The sequence below is a fragment of the Erinaceus europaeus genome, chromosome 4, assembly GCF_950295315.1.
Source record: "Erinaceus europaeus chromosome 4, mEriEur2.1, whole genome shotgun sequence".
NCBI lineage: Eukaryota > Metazoa > Chordata > Mammalia > Eulipotyphla > Erinaceidae > Erinaceus > Erinaceus europaeus.
In genome coordinates this window covers 15,430,186-15,442,457 of record NC_080165.1, presented here as the reverse complement: position 1 = coordinate 15,442,457, position 12,272 = coordinate 15,430,186, and the positions used below count along the sequence as shown (strand labels likewise).

The 12,272-nt window shown below is 52.5% G+C and overlaps 1 protein-coding gene across 2 annotated transcripts in view; it reads left to right on the top strand.

Moving 5' to 3' along the window:
- CELSR1 (cadherin EGF LAG seven-pass G-type receptor 1) overlaps positions 1-12,272 on the top strand; it is a 174,665-nt gene that overhangs the window by 104,537 nt on the left and 57,856 nt on the right. For both annotated transcript variants that reach the window (XM_060188786.1, XM_007522468.3), the window contains exons 6-9: positions 296-453; positions 4,064-4,227; positions 4,878-5,003; positions 7,034-7,200. In XM_060188786.1, coding sequence (XP_060044769.1) covers positions 296-453; positions 4,064-4,227; positions 4,878-5,003; positions 7,034-7,200 — 615 coding nt within the window. The remainder of the gene's footprint in view (positions 1-295; positions 454-4,063; positions 4,228-4,877; positions 5,004-7,033; positions 7,201-12,272) is intronic.

Sequence of the window (12,272 nt, the reverse complement as noted above, 5' to 3'; positions counted from 1 at the left end):
CGCTTAACCCGCTGCGCTACAGCCCAACTCCCGTGGTCTTCCTGTCTTCCTTCCTTCCTAAATGAAGAGGTGTCCTGGGGGTGGTGAAATCATGCACGTGCAAGACCCCAGCCCTGCCGAGAGAGAGACAGACAGACACACAGATACACAGACACGCAGCTACACTCTGGAGGGGACTCCTGTGCTTTGTCCACAGGTGGCCCCAGCTCCCACGTCTTCTTGTTTCTGTCCCCTGGGAGGGGTGCAGACGGGGTGGAATTCACTCACCGATGTCTTCTGTGCTTTCTCCCGACAGCCCAACATCGGCCACCTGGGCCTGCCTCATGGACCGTCTGGAGAGAAGGTGGCTGTGGTGACAGTGGACGCCTGTGACACGACTGTGTCCGTTCGTTTCGGCAGCTTTGTCGGGAACTACAGCTGTGCTGCCCAAGGCACTCAGAGTGGCTCTAAAAAGTGAGCATCTGCCATGGCAGCGGGGCGGTGGTGCACCCGGTTAAGCGCACATGTTACCATGCATAAGGACCTGGGTTCAAGCCCCTGCTCCCCACCTGCAAGGGAGATGCTTCACAAGTGGTGAAGCGGGGCTTCACGTTCTGTCTCTCTTCTTTCTATCTATCCCCCCTTTCTTCTCAGTTTCTCTCTGTCTTATCAAATAAAAGTAAAAAAAAAATAGAAAAAATGGGGGGTAGGGGAGTGGTTGCTGAAAGCAGTGGATTTAAGTGCGCCAGGCTAAGCCCCAGTGATAAGCCTGGTGGCAAAAAAAAAAAGAAAAAAAAAAGAAATCTGCTCCAGGTGGAGGCCCTCACGGCTTCCCAGGGCAGGATGCAGGGCAGGCTGGGCCCAGCACCCTGCAGCCCAGTCCAGACTGAGGAAAACACCTCCCTCCCCTTGGGTAGGCCTTTTCCTTCAACACATTAGAACATTCTAGAATAAGTCCCTTAGAAACACCTGCTGAAACAGTCAGTGGCTAAGCCAAGTCCAGGGTGCAATGTCCCCAACCCTGTGTCCATGATATTACTGGCCACTCCTAGTGGACACTTGTCCCCTGAGCTAGCATTTGGTCACTTGCCTGCCCCTCTGGTAGGCCCAGATGAACTGGGGGTTTCTTGGGCTTCCTTCTAGTTTGTGAACAAGGACGCAATGATAGAGACCTGTGTGGCCTTTCTGGGGATTTCCTTTTTCTGTGTCAACCTCAGGACCAGGTTGAGGGTTTTGGTTGGATTGATAATTGTGTTTGGGGGGTAATGTTTGTTATTAAGTTTTCTTTTTTTCTGGAAGTAGCTTGCTTGCTCAAGCACACTGCTGTGCCATGAGGCCTGGGGTTCCAGCCCCAGAACCATGGGGAGCGTCAGAAAATCTGGATGCTGCTGTGGGGGTCTCTCCTCAGGAAGGAGGGGGAGGGGAGGGGGGAAGAAAGAGAGAGAGAAACAGAGAGGACAGAACAGTTCAACTTTGGCATTTGGTAGTACAGGGATTTGAGGCTGAGCCCGCAGGCATGAAAGTCCTGTGCTCTAAAACACTGAGCTATTTCTCTAGACAATTGGCTTTCCCTTCTCTCTCTCTTTTTTTCTTAAAAAAAAAAGTAGAGATGGGCCTCGGGTGGTAGCGCAGCGGGTGGTGAAGCAGGTCTGCAGATGTCTGTCTTTCTCTCCCCCTCTCTGTCTTCCCCTCCTCTCTCCATTACTTTCTGTCCTGTCTAACAATGATGACATCAATAACTACAACAATAACTACAACAGCAATGAAAAACAACAAGGGCAACAAAAGGGAAAATAAATAAATATAAACAAAATTTCAAAAAAAAAAAATTGGGCTTGGGGCCAGGTGGTGGTGAGCCTGGTTAAGCTCATACATTACAATGCACAAGGGCTGAGTTCAAGTCCCTGGTCCCCCACCTGCAAGGGGAAAGCTTCACTAGTGGTGAAGCAGGGCTGCAGGTGTCTCTGTTTCTTTTCCTCTGTATCACCCCTCTCTCAATTTCTTTCTGTCTCCATTCAAAAATAATAAGGAGAGAGAATTGGGCTTGGGTGTCTGCTGAACAGCTCATGGGTGAGGTCCTGGGTTTCTGCTTTGATGCCTTCTTAACAAAGACTAATTTTTTTTAATTGTCACCTAGGTTACCACTGGGGGTCATGGTACTGGGTTATTGCTGGGGCTTGGTACCTCCATGATGAATTCACTGCTCCCTGCAGCCATCCCCCCCTTTTTTGTTGACATAACAAATAGATATTGAGAGGGGGAGGGGAGATAGGGAAAGAGAGAGAGACACCTATATATAGTGCTGCTTCACCACTCCTGAAAGCTTCCTCTCCCTGCAAGTGGGGAGCAGTGGGGCTTGAACCCAGGTCCTTGTGCATGCCAGGGTGTGCACTCAACCAGATTCACCCTCCCCCCAAAAAGAGAGTAGTTCAGAAAGATTGATTTGTTAGGATGAGGGAGAGAGAGAACCAGAGCATCACTCTAGTACACATAATGCCAGGGGTTGCATTTTGGACCTCATGCCTTTAGGACCTTTGCTGTAGCTATTGTGCCATCCCTGGGTGGTGGTGATGATGATGGTGGTGGTGGTGGTGGTGGTGGTAGTGGTGATGGTGATGATGATGGTGGTGGTGGTGGTGGTAGTGGTGATGGTGGTGATGGTGGTGATGATAGTGATGATGGTGGTGATGATAGTGATGGCGGTGGTGGTGGTGGTGGTGGTGGTGATGGTGATGATGATGGTGGTGGTGGTGATGATGTTGATGATGGTGATGGTGGTGGTGATGATGGTGATGATGGTGGTGATGGCAGTGATGGTGGTGGTGGTGATGATGGTGGTGGTGATGGCGGTGATGATGGTGGTGATGGTGATGATGATGGTGGTGGTGATGGTGGTGATGATGGTGGTGGTGGTGGTGATGGCAGTGATGGTGATGGTGGTGATGATGATGGTGGTGGTGGTGATGATGGTGATGTTGATGATGGTGATGGTGGTGATGATGGTGGTGGTGGTGGTGATGGTGGTGGTGATGGTGGTGGTGGTGATGATGGTGATGTTGATGATGGTGATGGTGGTGATGATGATGGTGGTGGTGGTGATGGTGGTGATGATGATGGTGGTGGTGATGATGATGGTGGTGATGATGATGATGATGGTGGTGGTGATGGTGGTGATGATGGTGGTGGTGGTGATGATGGTGATGTTGATGATGGTGATGGTGGTGGTGGTGATGGTGGTGATGGTGGTGGTGATGATGGTGATGATGGTGGTGATGGCAGTGATGGTGGTGGTGGTGATGATGGTAGTGGTGATGGTGGTGATGATGATGATGGTGGTGGTGATGGTGGTGATGATGGTGGTGGTGGTGATGGTGATGATGATGGTGGTGATGGTGGTGGTGATGGTGGTGGTGGTGATGATGGTGATGTTGATGATGGTGGTGATGGTGATGATGATGGTGGTGGTAGTGATGGTGGTGATGATGATGGTGGTGGTGATGATGATGGTGGTGGTGATGATGATATATAATAGGCATTTTGAAGACTTAGGTAGATGAACTTGGTCCCTCCTGAGCATCTGGTGTGGACAGGGATAGTCTCGAGCTTCTTCAGCTGGCCCCACCCAGGTGCAATGCAGGTGATGCTCATTTCTGTTACTGATGCGAAGCATCTGCCCTGCAGAGGTGGGACCCCCCCACACACCCGCTCCAGCCCCCAAGCCACTCGGCTACTTTGGCAGAACCAGGGTTCTGTTTTGCTGTGACCTCCCTCCAAGGTCACCAGAGGCCAGTGACATGTGCCCACTCGGCCGTGCTCTCCCGTTTCACTGTGGACCATGTGTCCAGTGGCACTCAGCAGGCCCCCACCCACAATGCTCAGTTTATCTAGATCTGAGGCTGCGGTGAGGAAGCCAGACAGAGGGTCGCCTTTTCTGCTCTGACCTGCTGACTGCCACTCTCTGGCTCTTCCCTCTCTGAGGGTTGACACTCGAGGGGACAAGCCTGCTGCTGCTGCAGTGTTGGGGCCCTCACGGCCATGTCTTGCCACTCAGACCTCACAGAGGTTGGCTCTGCTCCCCCTCCAGGTCCCTGGATCTAACGGGCCCCCTGCTCCTGGGGGGCGTCCCCAACCTGCCTGAAGACTTTCCAGTGCGGAACCGGCAGTTTGTAGGCTGCATGCGGAACCTGTCTGTCGACGGCAAAAACGTGGACATGGCCAGCTTCATCGCTAACAACGGCACCAGGGCAGGTACGGCCCACCGCCGAGTGTCACTGGCTCCAGTGGGGAGGATACCTCACCTCCAGGGAGCAACCTGTTGTTGGAATGGAGACACGTGTCTAACCTCAGGACAGGACCCCTTCCCACTCACCTCCTGCTGCTCTTGCCGGGGTGGGGAGGGTCCTGCAGTGTGGGGTCATGCAGGCCGTTCTCGTGCACTGCACCACAGGTCTCATTGTCACCAGGTGTCCCGGTCCAGACTCACGTTCTGGATGGGGCTGTGCATTCAGTGCCAGTTCTTTCTTTCTTTCTTTTTTTTTTTTTTTTAGATAGGACAGAAAGAAATGGGGGGGGGGTGAGAGAAAGACAGATACCTGCAGACCTGCTTCACCACCTGTGAAGCGACTCCCCTGCAGGTGGAGAGCCAGGGTTCAGACTGGGATCCTTTCGCCAACCCTTGTGCTTCGCGCCACGTGTGCTTAACCCACTGCACTGCCGCCCGACTCCCTTCAGTACCAGTTCTCACCTTGCTCAGGAGTTTCGGGCCTGCCTAAGGCTGCTGTTCCCTGGGCTGCTTGCCTGGGTACTTTAGGGGAACAGTGACAGTCCCCCCCCCAACACTCTGACCCAATCTACCTGTTGCCCACACCAAGACCCGGTCGTGTGTTCTGCTGTTGTAGGCTGTGCGGCTCAGAGGAACTTCTGCGAGGGAGCCGGCTGTCAGAATGGGGGCACCTGTGTGAGCAGGTGGAACACCTATCTCTGCGAGTGCCCGCTGCGCTACGGAGGCAAGAACTGCGAGCAAGGTGAGGGCTGGGTGTGCATGCGCCCCCTCCATGGGTGCCTGGGACCGCTCCTGTGGGCCTTCACGTCTGGGCTGTGCCCCAGGTATCAGCAGGCATGGGTGTCCCCAGACATGGGTCCTCCCCAGACAGGAGTAGGTGCAGTGCCTAACTGTCAGAGCTGGGGCCTTGTGGGGGTGAGGGCCGGCCACAGCCGTGAGAGGGGATCTGGGAGCTTCTGTGGGACACAGCAGTAAGTCTTCTATGGGACAGGAGTCTGTGACAGTCAGAGAATGAGGTCTGCAGCCTGCCTTCCACCAGTTCCCCAGGATCTCTTCTCCCTGCCTGGGAGAGGGCCCCCAGCTGGCTGCATCCCTATTGAGGACGTCAGAGGCAGGGCCTTAGCTCTTTCCACGTCGCCCTGGCACTGGGCATGTGTTGGGCATGACACTGGCTGACTCAGAATGCTCATTCACTGTGATGTAGTCTGGTGTTAGATAACCAGCAGCATCTAGAGCACGCTGTCCATGGAAGGCCAGCCACAAGTGGGTGTGAGATCAGGTGAGGCCGAGTGGGCCGCCGGCATCCACCTTTGGAAGGGTCTAGTGTTTGCATGTCTGCAGGCTGATGGCCCTGGAGCTGCCCTCTGGCCCCAGTCTTACAGAAACAGGGTGGGAACTTGCTTCAGGGGGACCCGTTGTGTGTGTGTGTGTGTGTGTGTGTGTGTGTGTGTATCTCACCACCCATGACTTTCCCTAGCTCCTTAGAGGAGTAAATGAGCCAGGAAGGGGTGGGCACAACTCAGGGGCTACCCTTCTGGAGTTGAGACTGGTGGTGGGACAGGTGATGTGGAACTGAATTATGTCCCCAGTCTGCATGTGGCTCCAGCTTCCTTAGGGTTTGATGGGTTAGAGAGCCACCATGCAAACTGGCTCCCTTGGATGAGGGTACTTTGTCATGTGTGGTGTGGCTCAGATTTGAACCCAGCCCTCTGTGCACTGGGGAAACAACAGTGTGCTGTGATATCTTTCCCTCTGTGTGGGTGCTCTGGATAGGGGAGGCCCAGCTGAGATGACAAACGTGTGGGAAAACTCGGGCCACAAGGGTGTGTGTGTGTGTGTGTGTGTGTGTGTGTGTGTGTGTGTGTACACATGTGCATGCACCAGGCAGGGCTGCCATGCCCCCAGTTCCTGTTGTGGAGGCCACAGGCCAGTTCTGCTGTGCCAGAGAAAACAGCTATCAGGCTTGGGTTCAGAGGATCAGGAAACAGACACCCGTGCTTAGAAGGCTGAGTTACTCCAAGGGCAGTTCCACAGGGCACACCCTGGGCTGCTGGCTGGTGAGTTGCTCATTTAAGGACTCCTGGCACCAATTAGGCAGTCAGTACCACCTGGAGGGGTTCTGGTGCCTTCTGGCCTGGGCTGCTGCCTGTGGCTATGAGGGGTCTGGAGGCAAAATGGCAAAGTCAATCTGACTTGGCATCTGGCCTAGTCCCGGTGCTGTCTGATGCCCACAGTTTTTCCAAGGAAACAGACAAGGTGAGGTTGTCTGTCCCTTGCTGCTACCTCCCTGGTCCACCACAGACACCCAGAGCCCCCGAAGGCCAGCTGCTTCCTGTGTCCCTGCCCACCACCCATGTGCCTGGTGGTTGGAAGCCTTAGGCCAGGGTGTGTATAGCAGCACAGTGCTTACTGGAGGCTCAGACTATGGCCTCCTCTCCAGGGGACCCACCTCTGCAGTCTAGCTCTGCCCCATGTCCCCTCCCCAGCAGGTGTGGTGTGGGCCAGGCAGGCATCCAGAACCACTGCCTGGGTGTCCTGAGGCCCCCCTCCTATCTCCTGGGAACCCCAAACTTTGACCTCATGCCCTAGGAAGAGGGTGGACATCCTGGGAGTGGGTTCATGGAGTGACAGGGACAGGAGCTGGATTAACACAGGTTTCAGAGACCAGCCTTTGCCTTATAATGAGAAAGGTACCATTCCCTCCCTGTCCCCCTTCTCCTGACCTGAAAGAGTCCCATGTGACTCTAGGGGGTCCTGTGTCTGTGTCCACAGTCATGCCTCACCCCCAGCGCTTTACTGGCGAGAGTGTCGTGTCCTGGAGCGACTTGGACATCACCATATCCGTGCCCTGGTACCTGGGGCTCATGTTCCGGACCAGGAAGGAAGACGGTGTCCTGCTGGAGGCCACAGCGGGGGTGTCCTCCCGGCTGCATCTCCAGGTGAGTGAGACCTGTCTCCCGCCTGGACACCTGCAGGCCAGGTGAGCTCTGAAGGGGTTCAGGCCGCAGGCTCTCTGAGCACACGTGTGGGGCAGCTTTGTGTTTGCCTCAGTGTCTTCCCTCATGGCTCTGGCCGGTGACCTCTCCAGTGGGAAGAAGAAAGCATGAGCTGCTTTGCCCAGGGTGGTGCAAGGAAGCACAGCAATCGAGTGTGTGGCCACGGTTCTCACTGGGGCCCCACTCCAGCCCTTTCTTTCCTCTTTTACTGTGGCACAAGTTAAAATAAGTCAGCCCAGAGTGGTAAATTATCAGCTGTCGGGCTAGCTTCACGGGCAGGAGACAGATGACCAGGGACTCATGGCTGAGCTCAGTATCTCTTTATTCATGGGGAACGCAACGCAATCTAAACTAAGCTATCTAAAACTAACTATAATCACAATCCTGTCCTTATATATATACTTGTAGGGTGTAAACAGGATGTGACGTAGAGAGGGTGGAGCAAAAAGTGACTGGTTGAAATCAGGGTGTACTATGAGAGGGGGTCGAGCAAAAAGACATCATGAACCAGTGGGGATTAAACCAATGCCCTGCAGGCAGGGCGGTGCGTAGTTAACAGTGGTTATATAAACAGAATACAGTGTTAAGCAGGGGGGGGGATTAAACCAATGAAACAGAAGGGGTCTTAGAAGCATACCAACAATCAGCTATGACAAAGAAAGGATGGAAAGATGGAAGGGGGGAAGGAAGGAAGGAAGGAAGGAAGGAAGGAAGGAAGGAAGGATGTTTTCTTAAGACTGAATTACCTTCCACATCTCATCTCTTTATTTTCTGTTTATTCCAGACATTGTAGGCACAAGATTATTAGTTTTTTGGTTTTTTTCTGTTCTTTAAAGCTTTCTGCTAGATTTTTTAGGTTTTTCTTTTTTTTAATATTTATTTATTCCCTTTTGTTGCCCTTTTTATTGTTATTGATGTCATTGTTGTTGTATAGGACAGAGAGAAATGGAGAGTGGAAGGGAAGACAGAGAGGGGGAGAGAAAGACAGACGCCTGCAGACCTGCTTCACTGCCTGTGAAGCGACTCCCCTGAAGGTGGGGAGCCAGGGGCTTGAACTGGGATCCTTATGCTGGTCTTTGCGCTTTGTGCCATGTGTGCTTAACCTGCTGCGCTACAGCCTGACTCCTTATTAGTATTTTTTTTACATGACCCTATTGCTCCCAGTGGACTCTTCTATTTTTGGATAGAGGTTGAGAGGAAGAGAGACTGAGAGGAGAGAGGAGGGACGTTGCAACAGCACTCCACCATTTGTGAAGCCTCCCCTTTGCATGATGCTCCCTTATAACACCAAGTCCTCATGATGGGAAAGTGGGCTCTGCTCCAGTAACTACTTCCTGGCCCCCTGTATGCAAGATTATTGTGATAAATCGTACTGCCTACTTTGTTCGTCGCTTTGCATCATACATAGTTCCGCCTAACCTTCCCAGTGCATTGGAGGCAAAGCATTAAGTTACCTCATGAGCCACATTGGGTCTTCTGCAGCTGTCATTTTGGACTCTGGCTGTCTTTGCTGTCAACCTGAGCCCATGGGAATGTAGAAGGCTTCCTGACTCAGGATGGGGTTGGGGCTGCTTTACAAGCCACCAGCAGGGACATCAGGGTGCAGGTGGCAGGTTTATCTAAGGGCAGAGGGCTCAGCCTCCTCCGACAAATGATATAAAGTCCTGTGTGAAGCCTGACCTCCCTGACTGCTGCTTGACCGGGGATGGCACCAGGCAGCCCTTTGTCCTCGAAGTCTGACTTGTTAGACCCGGTCTGTCTCCCCGATGCAGCAGGGGCCTGTGGGGCTCTTGCCTGAGCAGTGTTCTTTCTTGGTCTGTAGACATTCCTTGCTGGGCTCTATTTCCCCATTTTCTTAAATTACCTTTGTCATTGATTTATTGGATAGATACAGTCAGAAATCAAGAGGGGAGAGGGAGATAGAGAGGAAAAGCAACAGAGAGACACCTGCAGCCCTGCTTCATCGCTTGCAAAACTTTCCCCCTGCAGGTGGGGACCGGGGGCTTGAACCTGCATCCGTGTGCATTGTAACATGTGCGCTCAACCAAGGTGTGTCACCACCCGGCCTCTCCCGTCATTTTTTTTTTTTAGATTTTCCTTCAGGCATGCATTCAGGCGTGTGCATGTGTGTGTGTGCTGGTCCTGTGTGCCCATGGCCTCTGTGAATGGGCGAGGACCCCGGCAGCTCCAGACTCTGGCATCTGAAGTATCTCTCCACCCTTTGGGACCCTTTGGCAGGGCCAGGCAGGCAGACTCCCCAGACCTCCTGCTGCAGGTGCACCCCTCCCACAACTGGAAGTCTCCCCAGAGCAGGTGTCCCCACTGCTCGGACCCTCACACCCTCACACCCTCACCCAGATGTGCCTCTTTCTCTTCCCTCCCTAAGTCAGGGAGTTCTTTTAAGTATTTTTTATTTATCCCTTTTTTGTTGCCCTTGTTTTATCGTTGTAATTATTGTTGGAGTTATTATTGTTGCTGTCACCATCATTGTTGGATAGGACAGAGAGAAATGGAGAGAGGAGGGGAAGACAGAGAGGAGGAGAGAAAGATAGACACCTGCAGACCTGCTTCACCGCCTGGGAAGCAACTCCTCTGCAGGCGGGGAGTCGGGGGTTCGAACCGGGATCCTTAAGCCGGTCCTTGGGCTTTGCGCCACCTGCGCTTAACCCACTGAGCTACTGCCCTACTCCTCTTTTAAGTATTTTTATTATTTGCGACTTCATGTTTCACATTGGTCTACAGAATTGTAAGATTTCTGAGGTATCATTTCACCTGTATGTGTGTGTGTGTGTCCTTGAGAGCACAACTCAATGCATACCCCACCAAAGCCCTGTGCTCTCCCTTCCCCTTTGGTAACCGCCATACTTTTCACGAAATTTAAGACATATGGTTTGGTTAACTGGCCTTTTGGTTTGGGCAAGATGACTTGCTTTAGTGGTCTGTATCCCACACATGAGCAAAACCATCTAGTAGTTGTCTTCCACCGATCATTTCACTGGACATAACCACTTCCAGTTCCCTTCATTAACCGAGACAGCTTTTTACTTTTTTTTTTTTTTTGCCTCCAGGGTTATTGCTGGGGCTCAGTGCCTGCATTATGAATTCACTGCTCCTAGAGGCCATTTTCTCGATTTTGCTGCTGCTATTGTTAGATAGGACAGAGAGAAATGGAGAGAGGACAGGAAGACAGAGACGGAAAGAGAAAGACACTTGTAGACCTGCTTCACTGCTTGTGAAGTGACCCCCCTGCAGGTGGGAGCCGGGGGCTTGAGCCGGGATCCTGTGGTCCTTGTGCTTTGCACCACATGAGCTTAACCCGGTGTGCTATATCACCCAGTCCCCAGCTTTTTACCTTTTTTTTTAAAAAAAATTTATTTATTTCCTTTTGTTGCCCTTGTTTTATTGTTGTAGTTATTATTGTTGTTATTGATATCGTTGTTAGATAGGGCAGAGAGAAATGGAGAGAGGAGGAGAAGACAGAGAGGGGGAGAGAGAGACAGACAGACATCTGCAGACCTGCTTCACTGCCTGTGAAGCGACCCCCCTGCAGGTGAGGAGCCAGGGACTGGAACCGAGATCCTTCCACTGGTCTTTGCGCTTCGAGCCACATGCGCTTAATCTGCTGCTTTACCGCCCAACTCCCAGCATTTTAAAGGGCGTTGGTGCACTTGGTTAAAGACACACATTACAAGCCCCTGGCCCCCACCTGCGGGGGGGGGGGGGACTTCACCAGTGGCCAAGCAGGACTGCAGGTGTTTTTCTCCCTCTCCCTTCCATTCTCTCTCCCTCTTGCCTTCTTTACTCCCCCCTTCCTCTCAATTTTTCTGTTTCTACTCAAAATACATAAATAAAATATGAATATATACATACATGTAAAAGATCTTATTTATTTATAAGAGAGCAGGAGAACCAGAGCATCACTCTGGCGCGTGCAATGCCAGGCATCCAACTCAGGGCCTCACCCTTGCAAGTTCAGTGCTCCAGTCACTGGGCCACCTCCTGGACCCCAGCTTCCAGACAGGGCTTCTGAGAGGGGTCAGAGACACTCAGAGGGCAGATGGATTTGGGGGAAGATCCATGCCAGCGTCACACTTCTCACATGGATTACTCTGTTCATTCATTCACTGCCTGGCTCCTGCCAAGTCCTGTTACCCTCTGCATCACCCGACTGTCTGGAAGCACTAATGGTCTGGGGAGACAGCACAGTGGTTCTGCACCAGTCTCTCATGTCTCAGACTCTGAGGCCTGGGTTCAATCCCCTGCATCATCATAAGCCAGAGCTGAGCAGTTCTGAGGTGACAGACAAAAATGGGAGCACTGCCATGTGGTGAAGAAAAGGAATGGGGTGTTGCCCAGCACCCATGAGAACTCCCTATTGGAAGCCAGAGTGACAGGACTCCTAGGAGTTTGCAGACCTCAGGCTCAGCAAGTCCTGTAGGACGGGGCAGGAACTAACCCTCTCCAGGTACGGGGGCTCGGCACCCCGACAGAAGCCCCCTTCTTTTCCACCTGTACTCAGTCATGAAGCAACTCAGAAGCATGTCTAGCATACAGTTCACTCGTGGCCCAGAGATGCCACCAGCATCTCCCAGGCAGTGACAGGACTTACCTTGACTGGCCGAGGTTTGCAGGCAGCCTGGGAACTGGCTCTGGGCAAATGCTTGGTAAGCACAGCCCTGCCCTGCAATGCTGTTTGCCTCACTGTCGGCTGCACTGTTGAAATGAATTAAATTGACTGGTTTTCGTTAGTTTGTTTTTGCCTTCATTTGCTGGGGCTTAGTGCTTGGTGCCAACACTATGAATCCACCACTTCCCCCCAGCCCCTTTTTCTTTTGATAGAACAGAGAGAAATTGAGATGAGAGGGATAGATAGAGAGGGAAGGAAAGGGAGATACCTGTAGACCTGATTCACTGCTTGTGAAACATCCCCTGTATAGGTGGGGAGCCAGGGGCTTGAACCAGGATCCTTGTGTATAGGACTATAATGCACTTAACTAAGCGCACCACCATTTGGC